Source organism: Fukomys damarensis, unplaced genomic scaffold (genome assembly GCF_012274545.1).
Source record: "Fukomys damarensis isolate Sample0158 unplaced genomic scaffold, DMR_v1.0_HiC HiC_scaffold_30, whole genome shotgun sequence".
In the NCBI taxonomy this organism is placed as follows: domain Eukaryota; kingdom Metazoa; phylum Chordata; class Mammalia; order Rodentia; family Bathyergidae; genus Fukomys; species Fukomys damarensis.
Genome location: NW_022900942.1, coordinates 38,370,903 through 38,388,935, shown reverse-complemented (window position 1 = coordinate 38,388,935; position 18,033 = coordinate 38,370,903). Strand labels below are relative to the sequence as shown.

The 18,033-nt window shown below is 42.1% G+C and overlaps 1 protein-coding gene and 1 pseudogene across 1 annotated transcript in view; both read right to left on the bottom strand.

Annotated features, from left to right (window-relative positions):
• Positions 1-9,214: 9,214 nt before the first annotated feature.
• The window catches only part of Atp5f1a (ATP synthase F1 subunit alpha), a 14,880-nt gene continuing 6,061 nt past the window's right edge, over positions 9,215-18,033 (bottom strand). Inside the window, exons 4-12 of the mRNA XM_010637390.3 lie at positions 17,245-17,418; positions 16,882-17,048; positions 16,538-16,686; positions 15,575-15,726; positions 15,245-15,469; positions 10,972-11,079; positions 10,342-10,486; positions 9,583-9,733; positions 9,215-9,442 (exon numbers count right to left, since the gene is read on the bottom strand). Coding sequence (XP_010635692.1) covers positions 9,361-9,442; positions 9,583-9,733; positions 10,342-10,486; positions 10,972-11,079; positions 15,245-15,469; positions 15,575-15,726; positions 16,538-16,686; positions 16,882-17,048; positions 17,245-17,418 — 1,353 coding nt within the window. The 3' untranslated portion in view covers positions 9,215-9,360. The remainder of the gene's footprint in view (positions 9,443-9,582; positions 9,734-10,341; positions 10,487-10,971; positions 11,080-15,244; positions 15,470-15,574; positions 15,727-16,537; positions 16,687-16,881; positions 17,049-17,244; positions 17,419-18,033) is intronic.
• Positions 11,685-14,619, bottom strand: LOC109117349 (annotated as a pseudogene).

Below are 18,033 nucleotides of genomic sequence, written 5' to 3'. Positions count from 1 at the left end.
GGAGCGCGGGTGAGGGCCGGGGGCCTGGGGTCCAAATCGCCACGGCCACGGCCAACCGCCAGCACTCTGATCCGACGTCCCCTCCTTCCGAAGCCTTTGAGGACTGGAAGAAAACTGGTCCTGTCTCCTCGAGTTCTGCTCAGGTTCCTGCCCACAGGGCCCCTCGGCCGAATCCAGGTCTGTTAGGGGCGGAAGGATCCCTGACCCAGGCTGATCCGAGGCTGGCGGTGAAGACCGGGTTAAGCTCCCTGGAGCCTTAACTGACAAGCCAGGGAACACCTGAGGTGTAGACGCTCAGAGGTGCCCTTGGGCGGATCCGGCTTTGCTGCACGTTTTAGCCTGAAATGTCCTGGCAGAGTCATCTCTGCTGTTTCCCCTGGACTCTGGTTCTCCAGGAGCTCAGCTACTTGGCCATCCGATTCCTGTCCTCAGGACCCAAGACCTTTCTGCAGTCCCACCCTAGTAATAGGAAGAATCCAGGCTTCCTTCCTCTCCCACTACTCTTCCACCCTCAAGTCAGACCCATCTCCATATTGTAGTAATAAGGACTTTGAGGTCAAAGTACTGCCCCGTGCTTCATGCCTAGAGAGGCTGAATGACTTACTCAAGACATAGTTCATAGCCAGGCGTGGTGGCGCACGCCTGTAACCCCAGCACTTGGGAGGCTGAGGCAGGAGGATCGCTGCGTGTTCGAGACCAGCCTGGGCTACACAGTGAGTTCCAGAGCAGTATGAACTACATACTGAGACCCTGTCTCAAAAAACAAATAAAAATATTTTTTTTAAAAAAAGGCCAAGGTTAGAGGTCTGCCATTCTTGACAGGCCCAGATGCCAGACAGCCGTCATTCCTGGGGCAGATTCATCCCAGGCAAGGAGCAGGTGCTCAAGGAGTGGAGAATGGAAGTGAAGGGTACCAAGACTGGCTCATTCCCAGACCACAAATCCAGGCTTGGAGGGCAAGGTCTTTTGTTGAGCAAGTTCTAGCTGGAGCTGGCACAGAGAAAGGGCAATTTCTGGGGTGACCAGATGGACCTCTAAAATGTTCTCCCCCATAGCACTACCCCAAGTCCTGTTGTGAGAAACTCCACTAAGAAAGTCATCAACAACTCCAGAGACACACAGCTGTTCATTCGTGGGTGTGTATCCTTCGAAAGAATCGAGGTTAGGAGGGAAGTCAGGGAATTCCGGAAGCACCCTCGTCAGGGGGCAGCAGAAGCCATGGTAAACTCCAGGAGGGTAGGCTAAACATAATAAATTAACAAGCCCTTGGGGCTGGAAGGTATAGCTCAGTGGTAGAGCATATGCAAGGCCCTGTGTTTAAGTCCCAGCACCAAAAGAAAAAAAATTATTAAAGAAGTGTGGTGGCACACACCTGAAATCCCAGCACTCTGGGAGGCTGAGGCAGGAGGATAGCATGGGAAATAAAAGGGTGGGGATGTAACTCAGTGCGAAGGCCTCTGGGTTCAATCTCCAGTACTGCAAAAAAAAAGAAAAAAACCAACACAGCTTGGGGCAGTAAAAGAAGCTGAAGGGCCAAGACATTAAGTTTTTAACTGAAAGTTTTAAGTATTTGTGGCAAATGTTTTATAGAAAAACATTTATTGATACATTTTAGATTTAATGATAACATTCATTATAGGGAATTTGTCCTAGTACATGATATATTTTGCTGCTTGTTGTTTCCAATTGTCCCACCTTTATGTACAAAAGCTTTGTTTCCATTTTTCCTTCAACTTTCATTTTTCTTCCCCCTTTTCCTTTCCCCCTCCCCCGCCCTTGTTCCCCTTTTTCATTTGGACATTGTCTTCCCGTTTCCCAGGATCTATTGTACATTTAATCCTTATTTCCACTTTTGGTTTCTCACACCAGAGAAATAATGTGGTATTTAAACCTGTGTGTTCAATTTATTTCACTTAAGAGCAGAGTCTCAGGGCTTGCCCAGGATTTAGCTCAGTGGTTGCAGCGCCTGCTTTGCAAATCGAAGGATCCAAGTTTGATCCCTGGTACCAAAAAAAACAAAAAACAAAACCAAAAAAAAGAGCAGAGTCTCAGGCTGGGGATTTAGCTCAGCAGTGCTGCACTTGTACCTGAGTTCAATTACAGGTACCAAAAAAAAAAAACAACAACAACAAAGCATGACTCAAAGTGCATCCATTTAGCTATAAATGTCTCAAGGTGATCCTTCTTTATGGCAGAGTAGTACTCCATTGTATTAAAAAAAAAAACACTTCTTTATCCATTGATTGGTTGGTGGGCATTTGGGCTGTTTCCAAGATTCAGCTATTACAAATTGTGTGGGGCAAATATTTTAGATGTGAATCTTACTGTCTATGTTTTAATATTTCACATTCTTTTTTTTGTTTTTGTTTTTGTACCAGGGATCGTACTCAGGACCTTGTACTTGCAAGGCAGGTGGTGGCACCACTGAGCTAAATTCCTGGCCCTCATGTGTATTATTTTTAAAGGCATTAACAAGTTTTCATGGTACACTGTACCTGAATTGCCTCAGAGCTGTAAGACTCCTGAATTTTAACTCTCTTCCACCACCACGTGGTAAAATTTCAAATTACAAGTGGCCGTGCTCTGGCCAGAAAATACTAATCAATTATTTATTAAACTTATTTCTGGGGCAGGTACTGGGTTAATAAGACAAGAAAAATGTATGCTATAGCTAAGGATCTTACAAATTTAGGATATTTTACTACAAAGTTAAATAATACCACCACAGAAAGTATGCAATAATGAAAATAACTCCCCAGAACTTGTAAGATAACCACTATATTTTGGCATAATGCATAATGCATGACTAAGTTATTAATGTATATAAATTTTGGAGTTTTGCTTTCTAAATCAACTATTTGCAAAAGTTATTTAACATATTTTTCCTAACAAAAAGATGTTATGAGGTTTGTTTGTTTTTTAGTCTTGCTGTGCAAGCCGGCCCTGAACTCACGGCAGTCCTCCTGCATCAGCCTCCTGAGTGCTGAGGATTACAGAAGTGTACCACCATGCCTGGCTCCTTAACAGAAAGCTTAATAGTCCAGTGCTGGCCACTGTGTGACCAAATAGACCCACTTGCATGTAAAAATTGAAAATCTCTGTGAAGAAAAATTCAGCCACATCACCCAAATGTAAAATACATCCATATTTTAACCTAACAATTCCACTGTATTAAAAAACAAAAACAAAAAAAACACTTCTTTATCCATTGATCAATTGGTGGGCAGTTGGGCTGTTTCTAAGATTCAGCTATTACAAATTGTGTGGGGCAAATATTTTAGATGTGAATCTTATTGTCTATGTTTTAACTTTTCATTCATATATATTATTTTTAAAGGCACTCTTAACAAGTTTTCATGGTACATTGCACCTGAATTTCCTCAGATCTGTAAGACTCCTGAATTTTAACACTTGCGCCACCATGTGGTAAAATTTCAAATTGCAATTCCTATTTTGAGCCATGTCACCGGGAAGATTTGGCAGTTCCTACCCCTCCCAGACCTCTCCCCATACCCCATATTACCTCCTGGGTCTGAATGGAGGAGCTCACATAACTCTGATCCATTTGGTATGTATCTCATCCCTACCCTTCGCATAGTATTAGCACCACTAGCAGTTCGGGAGGGGCAGGAACCCATACTGCTGGCGGAAGACCCCAGAGCTCTGAACCAGCCTTGCCACTTAAGAATTCTGCAACCTCAGCGGGAATGACATATGCCTATAATCCCAGCACTCAGGAGGCTGAGGCAGGAGGATCGCTATGAGTTCGAGACCAGCCTGGGCTACATATTGAGTTCCAGGTCAGTCTCAACTAGTGAGACCCTGTCTAAAAAAAAAAAAAAAAAAAAATCCACAACCTCTACTGTGAGGACACTGTCCCATTTGGTCTCAGCACTGTCTAGGATGCTTTCTGTTGCAACACACAAAGACCAACTTAAATCTACCTCAGTGAAAAAGTGAATAATTAATTCACTTAAATGCAAAGATCCTGGCTAGTACTGGTTTGATGCACTGCCAAATCAGGGCTCAAACCATGTCACCGAGACCTGTGTGTTGCTCCATCCTTGGGCCCTGCCTTTCCTGTGCTGGGTTTATTCTCAAGCTCCACCTGGCAGCTATGTACCAGCTGTGTAAGAGAAGACAGAGACCTTCTCTTCCTTAGCATTTCAGACAAACCTAGCCAGCCTCCTCCCAAAGATCGTGTTCTCACCTTCCTCTCCCACTACTCTTCCACCCTCAAGTCAGCCCCATCTCCATCTTGTAGTAATAAGGACTTTGAGGTCAAAGTACTGCCCCATCTTCGTGCCTAGAGAGGCTGAATGACTTGCTCAAGACATAGTTCATTTAAAGGACAAGGAGGCCAGCTATGGTGCTGCACACCTATAATTCCAGAACTCGGGAGGCCTAAACTACATAGTGAGGACAGTGAGTTCAAGTCCAGCCTGAGCTGAGATGGTCAAAAACAAATAAAAACCCAGAGGCAAGGGGAAACAATGAGAATCAAGACTTGTCATGTAGAGGTACAAGATCCCAACAATGAATGTAACTCTACTGTATACCTAAAATGTACCAATAAACTCAATTAAAGCTGGAAAAAACAAAACAAAACAAAAATAGGCCAGGCGTGGTGGTGCATGCCTGTAATCCCAGCACTCGGGAGGCTGAGGCAGGAAGATCGCTGTGAGTTTGAGACCAGCCTAGGCTACATAGTGAGTTCCAGGTCAGTCTCAACTAAATAGTGCAACCCCTGTCTCAAAACAAAAAGAAAAACAGCAAACGTGCAATAGGTGCACCTCCACTGGATTAGACCATGATGAAGTCAGCCAGAGTTCATATGTTTACTGTCACCAACCGCTGTACTCATTTTTATTTTAGTTCCCAACATCTGACCCCTTCCTTCCAGAGCCAGCAGAAACCTGGCAGTCGGTATTTAAGAGGCCAGGGTAAAGCCAGGGACCAGGACGGGGCCAAGCACCAGTGATATGAGAGAGGGTTGGCAAAACTGGCTAGAAAAATAAGCGGGACCCGTCAGTGACAGGACCCCAGGGCAATGTCAGGACCCTGAATGTAGAACTTCTCATGAGCTTCCAGGAGATGTGGATGGCATAAAAGAAAAACTGGACACCACACGAAGCTCGCTATCATGAGTTTCCACAGTAGTCCACACTGCATTTCAGAGGAGGGTCCTCTTGTTAGCTCCAGGGTCCGAGTGGGTGACAAACCAAAACACACGTCCCTCTAGTGGGTGCTGATGACCTGTGGAAGATGCAGGAGGAAGCCTGTAGGCTTCAGTAAGAGAGGGCAAAGATGCTGTGGACAAAGACTGGCTGCGGGGCTCAAGAAGGGCCTTGCCCTGAATGAGGAGTAGAAGGATAAGCCATCCTGGGCCTGCCCAAGCCCTGCAAAAGGGCCCAGCTCAATGCCAACCCCACCCATGGCGGGCAGTACTCCTGCCGCACCGTCAGAAGAGGCCCAGGATGCTGAGCCCCAGCCTCCTGCACCTAAGCAGGCCCCGTCCCTTGCAGAGTGGTAGGCCCTATAGGCCAAGCAGGTGCAGTGGACGGCAGCTGAGATGAAGGTTCTGCAGTAGGACACCTTCAGAGAACAGATGGTTCTCAGCAAGTCCCAGGAGGGCCAGAACATGTGCGGTCCTTGAACTATCTCCAGCTCACCCAGATGAAGAAGAAACAGTCCAGGTGCTCCGGGCCCTGAAGATATGACGCAATGCAGCAGCTGCAGCCATGTGGCCTGGGCCCTGTGCCTCCCCAGACTTGGGTGGTGGCACTGACAGCTCCAGTACCACGCTCACCCTGAGTCTTTTAACCTGGGTGGTAGAATTCTGAAGAGATCCCCCAGGAATTCTGGCATCTAACTCCTGCCACCACCTCCTCTACCCTCTCACCTCCTTTTGCAAGACTGTCACGATCTCATGTTTGTACAGCCAGACTCTTACGTGGTTTAAACAGAATAAAGTTGACTACATTTAAAACAACAGAAAAGTGGCCTGGAGATTTAGCTCGGTGGTTCTGCTGCCTGCCTCGCAAGCACAAGTACCCAAGTTCGATTCCCAGTACCAAGGGGAAAAAAAAAAAAGTCAAGTACTATTTAACATGCTCACCTTGGGGCTGTAATTCACAGGCCTTGCTGCTGGGTGGCTTAAACCACCAGTGACGTGTGTAACTGTCCCACCAGGCAGCTTTTATTAATTTTATTAGAAGACAACCAGTAAAAGTGATTAGATCTATTTGTGGTACAATCTGCCCAATGGGACAGTTATGCATAAAAATACCTCTGGTTCAAGCTGGTGGGAATGTGTTAAGATATACTTAATATTCTTGCAATCGTAAATACAGAGCACTAAGAGACACAAGGAGACTTGCAGCACAGCTAAGACTTTATAGTTAAGTCTTTAAAATTTAAGTCTGGCTGGGCAAGATGGTGCACACCTGTAATCCCAGCACTGAATAAATAAATAAAGGCCTGAGGATGTAGTACCTCGCAAGGACCCAAGTTCAATCCCAGCACCAAAATAAATAAATAAATAAACAAACAAATAAATAAATAAAGGTCTGCCCAGTACATGCCCCTCCAAGTCTGAAAGCCTTAATACTGTACCTCAAATTTCAGGGGTTTTTTTGAGATAGGATCTCACTATATAGTTGAGACTGACCTGGAACTCAATCACTATGTAGCCCAAGCTGGTCTCGAACTCACAGCCATCCTCCTGCCTCAGCCTCCCAGGTGCTGGGGTTGCAGGCGTGCACCTCAAATTTCAAGGCTTGCTTCTGAAATGTTCACCATTGCCCAGTAAGACACATCAAGGGAGAAACAAAGCAGAAACAAAACAAAAACCATCCATACACACTTTGATAACCTTGGTTGCCACAAGTCATTAGGCAGAATATTTAAACCTACTTGGTCAGAATACCCAGGTCCCTATCTCATCAGTCTCCAAATGACCAAGAAAAAACAAGCACCTGAAATCACAATTTGTCTCTCCTGGTTCAATTGCTGTAACAGAATGGGTTGAGCTCTAGGTCAGTAAACTGCAGGGTGCAAAAGACATACAGCATTAGGGAAACTTAGGTCCCTTAACTCTAATATTTTTGGGGAGCTTTAATATTTCATATGACTTATTAAATTCACACAACTCATGGCCAATAGAAAATAAAATCTTAAAAAAAAAACACAAAGAGAAAAAGCCTCACAGACCACCCCATGGTGAGGTCACTCTTCCAAGTAGAAACAATTATCTCACAGGGACCAATTTGCCCAAGACGACTCCTCCAGAGCTACAAAACCAGGACTGAGATAATCCACCAGACTTCATACAGATAGTAAGTAATACAGAAAGTACAACTGAGACTGTGGGACTGAAAAGAAAATTCAGATTTCTGGACTCAAAGATTATTTTCAGAGGAAATTTGCTTATATCTTCCCACTTTCATTAGATATATCAAAACCAAATCTGTTTTAAAATATTCTACACAAAGAACCTGCCAAAGCTGAGAGGTAGGTATAAACACCATTCCAGCTTTCATAAGCTCAAAGAAAAGGTCAGATAAGCAGTATTTCCCTTTATCTAATTTGCAGCTGAAGTGTTTGGTACCAACACAGGCCAAGTTAGGGCTGGGATATAGCCAGGTGGTGGAACACAGGTCTACAACCACAAGGCCCTGAGTTAAAGCAAAACAAAAATAAACAGTACTCAGTACTGAAGGTGGTAGGGAAGGACCCCATCACAGCTGAATTAGAAGAGTAGACCTAAGAAATCGTGTATAGAAAGGATTATTCATAATTAGCACAGCAAGACGCCATCTCAAAATACAAGGGCCAGGGATGTAGCTCAGTGGTGAAGCACTTGCCTAACAAGAGACCGTGTTTGATCACAATCCCCACTATCACCAAAAAGTTTTTGAGCATTTACATGCCAGAAGTGGAGATCCAGTCAATAAATACATCAGGCCTTTAAAGTACTTTTTTTCCCAAACTAGGGATTACTACTCACATGAGATATGAAATGCTACACTTAGCCAAGTCACTGCATTTCTAAAGTAAAACATGAAACAGGCCCTAAACAAATATAGTTGAAAGCAAAAATTAGGAAGTCAGGAAAATGAGGCTGAAGTGGCCTGAAGGGGAACCCAGGAAATGGGACAAGCTAAGGGAAATAGCTAGTAATATTGAAATGGACAGAATTTAGAAGTTAAAGAGCTCCCATGGCCGATTAACATGAGACTTCCTTAGCCCAGAAAAGGAAAATCAAATCCAGAAGAGATTTCATAGCCAAATAGCTAGATAGCAGTACAACTACTGTCAAAAATGACTTACTGGGGAAAAAAAAAATGACTTACTGGGGCTGGGGATTTAGCTCAGTGGTTCCGCTGCATGACTTACAAGCCCAAGGACCTGAGTTCGATCCCTGGTGCCAAAAAAACAAACAAAAAAATGACTTACTGGAGAAAAGGGGCATATTGATGAAAATGAAGTTTTTGTACAGCAAAGTACCAAGAGGAAGTTTCGGACTGCACCACAGCAGAACTCACCTCACATATGCAAGGCCCTGGGTTTGATCCCCAGCACCTTAAGAAAGATTTCCTAACACAGACCAAAAATACCGCAAATACCAATTTAATTACAATTAAAAACTGTGGCTTACGATGTAGCCAGGCATGGTGGCACATACCTGTAATCCCAGCACTCAGGAGGCTGAAGCAGGAGGATGACTGTGAGTTCAAGGACTGCCTGAACTATAGAGACCGTCTCAAAACATAAACTGAAACCGAGGCTCATGAAATGACATTTATTCTCTATTCAACATTTTCGTTTTGAACCAAAGGCCTTTACCCTGAGTGGTATCTCCCGTATTTTTAAAGAGAGGGTCTCACTAAACTGCCCGAACTTGTGATTCTCCTGCTTCAGCTTCCCAATGTGCCAGGAAAACAAGCATGTATCACTACATCTGGGTTTCTTTTCAGTTTCTAACATCCATTTTCATTCTTAGCAATTTTTATTTTCTTGAGAATTTTAGTTGTCTTCTCCTTTGCCTGCCTATACCACCTCTTTATGCATATTACTCTTCAGAGAAGTCAAGCACGGTATTATCAACTTGCCACATTTATTGTATCAATATCAATTACAATAGGTAAAAACATTTACCAATTACTCAACATAACCTCAGTTGTTTTAAAAAATAACACAAACCACAAACTCCCACATAATATGGAACTTTTATTTTAAAGTGATTTCTGTACATCAGGAATATGAGAGGATACCTTTTACAAATGAAACCGATTTAACGAGAAGAACCAATGACAAAACCAAACCAGTATCTGCAGTATCTGATGTGAATCCATGAGTTTATGCTTCAAATCCAGCTAAGAAGTTTGTTACAATCTCTTTCAGTTTTGCATCTGACTGTTCTGAGATCTTCCCATCAGCCCTATTTGGAAATAAGAGCAAATCATCAGTTCTGACCCAGAAAAAAATTCAATGACTAGCCTTACAGAATTTAAAAAGACTAAAACTTTGTATCTTAAAATTTAGCAGTTTAGAAAGAAAGGACATCAACTACATTCATACCTGATATTGCCCAACAGGGCTTGGTGTTGGCTGACAACATGAGACAAGAAAGCCTGCTCAAACTTCGTGATTTTGCTGGGCTCCAGTTTATCAAGATAGCCCCTTACACCCGCATAGATAACAGCCACTTGTTCCTCAATAGCCATGGGAGCTGAAAAGAAACAAAAAAAATGTCGAATGAGTTGCTCAAACAAATGCCATGTTACTAGTGTCAGAGAAAATCTTCCAATTATTAACATGTCTATATATCACCTCCTCTCCTATTTAGTGAACCTGTAACTCCACTTAGTAGTCCTAACAAACAGGAGCAACATCTTCTGAATAACCCATTAAACTGCTTATAATCTGCCAGTGTTTATAGTGTTTTGGTTCGAAGCATTGGCCAGATAAAAAAAATCAATGTTCTTATAAATCTGCCAAATGTTACAGTCATACAGCCAATGGAGTAGGGGAATCTAGTAGGTTTTATTTCCTGAACAGGCATTAAAATAGATTTTCTGATTATTAACATCGTAGCATTTATATCCAAATGATGATAAGGTCTGTACTTAGGTAAAATAAAGGTAGGAGCCCCCCACACACACTTTCTTTTGGTACTGGGGATGGAATGCAGGATCTTGTGTTTACAAGGCAGGCGTGGTACCACTGAGGTAAATCCCCAGCCCAGGTAGGAGCCTTTGATAAAAGGTAAGAGCCTGTAATATGTGATGTAACTGGAACATACAGTAGGAATCTGACCAGATGAAGGAAAGAACTTACAATACTGTCCCTGCTTTAGCAACTCAGTCAAACGCACACCACGACTCAGAAGCTGTTGGGTAGCAGCATCGAGATCAGAACCGAACTGGGCAAAAGCAGCAACCTCACGATACTGAGCCAACTCCAGCTTCATGGTACCTGCCACCTGAAACACAGAAGTTACTGGTACCGTATCTCAAGGACACAGAGCACTATACGGTTTATATAAAACTCTTTTAAGACTTTAATCTAATATCTTCCAGTGCTTTAGTTTAAATCTAAAATGTTCCCCAAAGCTTAATGTGTTTAGAAGGTGATTAGATCATGAGGAAGCTACACTTATAGTCACTGATGAATCCGTGGCAGACTTGGTCTTAGCAGGTGTGACTTGGTTAGAGGCAGGTCACTGGGGACATGACCTGGAAGGGTATTATTTCCCTCCCAAGCTCATCTCTTCTCTTTGCCTCATGGCTCACATGGGTTGAGCACCTTTTACACTGTCATGCCCCTCTGCATTTCTGTTCCTGTCTTGCAGCAGTTGACCATGGGCCAAAGAGAAACATCTCCTCCTTAAAGTTGTGACTATCAAGTATTTTTCCCAGCAATCAGAAAGTGACAAAGATTCCCACCCTGCTAAACTAGTAAAATTACCTGCTTCATAGCCCTAGTTTGGGCAGCAGATCCAACACGGGACACAGACAAACCAACATTAATGGCAGGGCGGATACCTTTGTAGAACAACTCTGTTTCCAAGAAGATCTACAATGTAAGGATACACAGGAGAGAAGAATTAAAGTTAGAAATCAACTATTTTCTGTCTTCTTTTTTTTTAAAGTGCAATTTAAAATCTTTATTGATTCTTATTTTCTAGAAATATTGTTATTTTTAAATAAATCACCAAAGGCCAAATACTTCTCTCTCAATTCTTTTTTTCATTTGTTTGGGCTTTGTGGGGGCAGGGGTTGAGGCATGGTCTCACTATGTAATTACGAAATTCAGGCTGGTCTTGAACTCACAGCAATCCTCTGGCCTCAGCCTTTCAAGTCCTGGGATTATAGGTCTGTACCACCATGCCTGGCTCGTTTCTCAATTCTAAGCCACCAAATATAATACTTATTTCCCCACCAAATATAATACTTATTTTTTAACTGATCAGTTTGTGATAGCTGTGATTCTCCAAATCTTTTTTTTTTTCCAAATACTTAAAAACCACAAGATCATCATAGCAAACAGTTGCAATTAAAAAACAAAACAGAGCTGGATGTGGTGGCACACACCTGTAATCCCAGCATTCGGGAGGTTGAGGCAAGGAGGATTGCTGTGAGTTCGAGACCAGCCTGGGCTACATAGTGAGTTCCAGGTCAGTCTCAACTACCTTGTGAGACCCTGTCTCAAAAAACAAAAAAACAAAAAAAACAGGAAAAGCCTTACTCAAACTGATCAAATCAGCAATCATCTGAATTCAGCCTTCTTCAGCTGTAATATCTTTGTTCACCAGCACTGCACACACAGGTGTCCCCAGAGATGTCCTTACATCACAGGTGCAGCTGCTGCAAGCAGCAGCCAGGGAAGAGAGGAGGCCCTGCTGATACAGTTCTATTCTTCAACAGATACTTCTCCACTCTGCATCATCTTCATCTTTATCCTTGCAAGAGTCTTGACTGTTGCTATCAATAATTTTCTTCCCCATTCTTTTTCTCCTTCGTTAAAGTTTTGTCCTCAGTGAAACTTTTCATCTCCTGATTGAAGTACTCAAATACTTTTCCACTTTTGCCTTTCTTTGAAACAAACATATTCCTAATGCTTTTAGTTAGAATGCTTTTTTGCTGCCATTCTTGCATTTTTCTGAGAAACTCTTTCAAATAGTAGTGGCCTCATTTTTTAAATTTTTCTGCTCTTTCTTCTAGTTCTCAACGGTATTCTCTCATCCTTTCCTTTTCACTCTGAGATATTTTACTTTGGATTTAGACATTTGAGCTAAACTTTGATGTGGATCATAATCCTTAGCCCAGTTTGTCAGGAGTTTCTTCAATTCTTTTATTCTTTGCTTCTGCTTAGTTAAGATCCAATTTTTTCCTTCTTCCAACATTTTCTTTTCCTCCAGTGATCTCCTGGTGGCTTGTTCTCATCCTCCGGACGTGATGGGCACTGCAGGTCTGCAACCACAAGACGTGGGTTTTGCACTTGGACTTCTTACTGGTGACTTAGGCCTTGGAGACAGACAAGGACAACGTGTTTCTTTCAGATTTTCTTCATCTGCCAAAATATATCTCTCTTTCAGCAGATCTACTTGAGGATGCACAAACATTAAATGGTCTGTGGACTGTGGAGAGTTTTGGATGCCTGTGTTCTGAGAAGTGTTTCTTATACTCCTCAGGAAGGTTTTCAACATCAGGAGTCTGGGATCTTGTTTTGTGTTTATTCCTTAATTTTCCAGCCTGTTCAGACCCTTAGGGTTCCTGACATGTTTGTGACCAGATTTATAAGGCAAGAGGGGATGAGTTCTGTAAAAGCTGTTGGGCTCAGTTGGGTCCTAATGTTTCTAAGGAGCTCATCCTTTGTCACTGAACTATAAACAGATTGAGGTATGGGTCTGGCTTTAAATCAGTGTTTCCTTTTCAGACTTATACAAGTCTCTCAGTTGCTTTTCCCAGGCTGCTTCTATTCCATCTTTACAATGAATGTAAATGGATTTTGTGAGGCCAAGAGTTTCTTTGTTTTTCTCCTTCCTAGCCCTCCTCCGTTCTTCATTTTGCTTAAATAGCAAAATGATAAAGGGAAAGGACACTCATAGGAACTGGATTGGCTCTGGATTTCTTCTTACACTCTGAGTCTTCTTCGCTTTTTAGTTTTGCTTTGTTTTTCTTGGTACTGGGGATCAAACTCAGGTCCTTGTGCTTGCAAGGCAGGCGGCAGAACCACTAAGCTAAATCCCGGGCCCTCTTCTTCGCTTTTGAGCAGTTATGTACTATTTTGATAACTGATTTAGATTTCATGGCCTCTTCTATTTTCTTCTGTTCTCTAATGATCATTTGGAAAGGTACAGTTATTGTAATTGTGGACACCCATTCTTTCAGTTTCTTCCTTGTTGTTTCAGCTATCTGAAAGTCAGTATCTTCACTCTGCTCAACAATTTTTTTTTTTTTTTTTTTTTTTTTTTTTGGTACCAGGGATCAAACTCAGGACCTTGTGCTTGCGAGGCAGGTGGCAAAACCACTGAGCTAAATCCCTGGCCTAGTATCTTCACTCTGAATATAATCTTCCACACAAAAGTTTGTCCACATGTTGCCGATGAGCTCCTTAGCATAGATCATCATTTTGTTTTTTCTGGAATGCTCTTTTTCTAGGTTGGACAACTATTCTTCAGAAATATGTGAGGAAGACTAGCCTAAGTCTGGCTCCAAAAGTGATGTCATTAACATGACAGGGTGGCAGTAGTTATTTTCCAATACAGAACTGGAAGAGTTGCTAGGAACATCTTCCCTGATGGTGACTGGCTGAACTTCTTTTAAATTTAATTTATTCTGGTACATTTTCTCTAATTTTGCCATAGTTTCTATGTAAGCTGCCTTAAGCTCTTCTACTTTCTTGAAATATTCTTCATCAGAGTGACACATATCAGAAAAGCTCCCATCACCACAGTTCATACATCTTTCCAGCACAGAAAAGTTGGTGTTAGGATCAGCTGACGCCCATGCGGGCCACCACAACTCCTCACCCTCCTCCTTCCAGGCAGCCATTGCTTAGGGGTCTTCACATTCATACTGGGCGACCCGCGCTCTAATGTTGGAATTTACCAGCAGGTGGAGACTAACAGCCGCCAGTCTCATCCCCCAGTGAGGTGGCCATCACCCTGCCTCCGAGGCTCAAGTGCCAGCATCGGCCTAGGGTGGGTAAGGTGCTGCAACCTCCACCAACCTGGCAGCTTTGGTGGGCCAGAAATCAACTATTTTCTTTAAGTCACCATGCCAAACTAAAACTCAAATCTTAAGGATGCTAGTATTTTCCCGTGATAAGAGTTCCTTAGCCAGTAATAATGGTGGTGGATTCCTATCATCCCACACTCAAAGAGACTGAGGCAGAAGGACAAGTTCAAGGCCAGCCTATGCTACACAATGAGATCCTGTCTCAAAAATCAGTACTAAAAAACAAAACAAAAAAAAACTAACAATAGCAGCAAATCAAGAGTTCCTTAAGTCTCTCATAATCCAAATCAGCCCACATACTCTACTGAAATCAGGAGATGTGCTTACAAGGAAAAAAGGAGTAATGTATTTATACTGAAATATGTACATGAGAAGTAATAAATCTGAAAAATGCTTCAAAATTTCCTAGCAGCAGAAAACAGTAGCTGAGTATAAATGAAAAAATGAAACACACTATTACCATAAAATTATAACTAGGTGACAAGTACATACCATTGTATTATATGTTTACTTTTGTTTTTGGTACAGGGGATCAAACTCAGGCCCTTGAGCTTGCAAAACAGGCAGCAAAACCACTGAGCTAAATCCCCAGCCCTATTATACATTTTCTTTGAGATAGGGTCTCACTATGTAGGCCAGGCTGGCCCTGATCTCGTGGTGATCCTTCTGCCTCAGACCCTACAGTGCTAGGATTATAGGCATGTGCCACCACCTTCAGGTTTGTAAGGTTGCATTATACTACCCCTACTTCTGTATACATTTGAAAATATCCATAACAAAAACTAAATAAAGCGTTTGTAAATAAGGAGGGGAAGAGGGGTAAAAGAGGGTGAGGAATAGGGGAAAAAAAGGAAGCAGCAAGATATATCATGTACAAGGACAAATGCCCTATGATGAATGTTATTATGTATACCTAAAATGTACCAATAAATGTTTTTCAACAACAAAAATTCAAACTGTAGCAAAAATGACATTTAAAAAAAAAGTAAACAAAATACCTGTCCGTCAGTGATGGAAATAACATTTGTTGGAATATAAGCAGACACATCACCAGCCTGGGTCTCTATGACTGGTAAAGCAGTCAGGGAGCCACCACCAAATGAATCATTCATTTTGGCCGCTCTCTCCAGTAGCCGGGAGTGTAGGTAGAACACATCACCAGGATAGGCCTCACGGCCAGGGGGTCGACGGAGCAGCAGCGACATCTGGCGGTAAGCAACAGCCTAAGATACAGAAGAGCACTGTGAGGTTCACCAACTAAAGAGAAGCTGTATTTGTCAACTTCCACTGCATTGCAAACACAGATTATAAAATACTTTTTCTCTGACCTGTTTAGATAAGTCGTCATAGATGATCAAAGCGTGTTTGCCATTATCTCTAAAATACTCTCCCATAGAACAGCCGGAGTAAGGAGCCAAGTACTGAAGTGGGGCAGCATCAGAAGCAGTAGCTGACACCACAATGGTATACTTCATGGCATCTGAGGAGAAAAAAGTTTTACATCTTACAAATGCACCTATATTGTAATTTAAAATTACAGGACACTATCAAAATATTGCCCAAGAGATAGAAAGATTATTTACTCGTAAGAATTAACCAGTCAGCAAAGTACGGTGGTGTACTCCTATAATCCCAGCACTCTGGGAAGCTGAACAGTAGGATGCAAAGTTGAAGGCCAGCCTCAGCAACTAAGCAAAAAAAAAGTGCGAGGGTGTAACTCAGTGCAAAGGCCATGCGTTTAATCCCCTGTACCAAAAAAAAATTAACAACACAGGCAAAACCTTTTTCTTCTAGATTTATTTTATTTATTTTGGGGGGGTACCAGGGATCGAACTCGGGTCCTTGCACTTGCAAGGCAGGCAGCAGAACCACTGAGCTAAATCCCCAGTCCTTCTTCTGGTTTTATGACAGATTCTTACTATGTAGCCTCAGCCTGGCCTTGAACTCATGATCTCCTGCCTTAGCCTCCTGACTACTGAGACTATGGTATACACCACCACACCAAGAGAAAACCTTCAAATTTACTGGTGTTTTACATTCTTGCTTTTATTTTATTTACCTTAGGAAGTTCAGTTTATTATTCCTTAGTTTTTGGGGCTTTTTTTGGGGGGGTACCGGAAATTGAACACTGGTCCTTGTGCTTGGAAGGCAGGTGGCGGCAACTCTGAGTTAAATCCCCAGCCCAAGTTTACTGTGAAGCAGTTAAAAATCAGCTTTCATTAAATAGAAGCTGCTTGAAGATTAACAGCAATAGGACTTAAGATAACAGTGATGGGTAAGTTTTTTAATACCTGCATCTGTAAGTCTCTTCACCAACTGGGCAACAGTGGATCTCTTCTGACCAATAGCAACATAGATACAGTACAGTTTCTTCTTTTCATCAGATCCATCATTGAAACGTTTCTGGTTAATAATTGTGTCAATAGCAATTGATGTTTTCCTTTAAGAAGAAAATGTAAACATAAATGTTATTAAGGATTTCAAATGATTTCCCAAGTATAAAATTTTACTACTAATCTTCATACCACATTCTACTGTGCCACAATAGCCAAAGGATTGACCACTCCAATATAGAAAGTTAATCTTAGCAGAAATAATTTTACTTAGAATCTCTAACATGGTTTTGAGTCTTTACCCGGTCTGTCTGTCACCAATAATCAGCTCACGCTGACCACGCCCAATTGGCACTAAGCTGTCCACAGCCTTAATGCCCGTCTGCATTGGCTCCCGCACAGAAATTCGAGGAATGATCCCAGGGGCTTTCAGACCCACTCGCCTACGGGTCTTGGAACCAATTGGGCCCTATAAAAAATAACAACAACTTTTTAGAAATCAAAAGGAACCTTCAGAATATTCATTTTGATGTTTGCTAGAAGCCACAACATCTAATACATGTTAAAATTGGGCGAGGGATTTAGCTCAGTGGTGGTGCCACCGCCTGTTTTACAAATGCAAGGTTCTGAGTTTGATCCCCAGTACAAAAAAATTTGAAACCCACCTTTCCATCAATGGCATTACCAAGAGCATCTACGACACGGCCCAAGAGCTCCTCGCCCACTGGAACATCCACAATGGCTCCCGTCCTCTTAACAATATCTCCTTCCTTAATTAATTTATCGTTCCCAAACACAACAACACCAACATTATCCGGTTCCAAGTTCAGAGACATACCCTATAAAAAAGACAAAATTGAACACCATCCTTATATACCACTACCACATGACATGCAAGTAGTCAGGGGAAAAAGTAGCATCTTCATTTTCATGTTTTATACTTGTGTATTTTATTCAACTAGCAACCAATCTTTGATTAAGGCTTTTCAAATAGCAACGTGTTCCCTTGAATAATCCTATGACAGCACCTATAAGCCTAATATGCTCATCATCATTTTTTAAAAAATGAAGCAGAGAAATTAGACGGGTTAAGCTTTTTTCCAATGCATTTCCTTCAGTTATGGCTTTTTTTTTGGTATCTGGAATCGAACTCAGGCCCTTGCGCTTGCAAGGCAGGTACCGGAACCACTGAGGCAAATCCTCAGCCCGTTATGGCTTTTGAAGCAAATGATCAATATAAAATAAAGTGATCAGAATCAAATAGAAATTTTATGACAAACTTGACTTAAACTTTAATCTATAACAAGTTCCATCAGTTAAAAAAAAATCAGAACCTGTTCTCAGGTTAGTAAAAATAATTACAAGCAGGGCCAGGGATTTGGCTCAGTGGTTCCTCCACCAGCCTCGCAGGCACAAGTATGAATCCTGGTACCAAAAAAAAAAAAAAAAACACA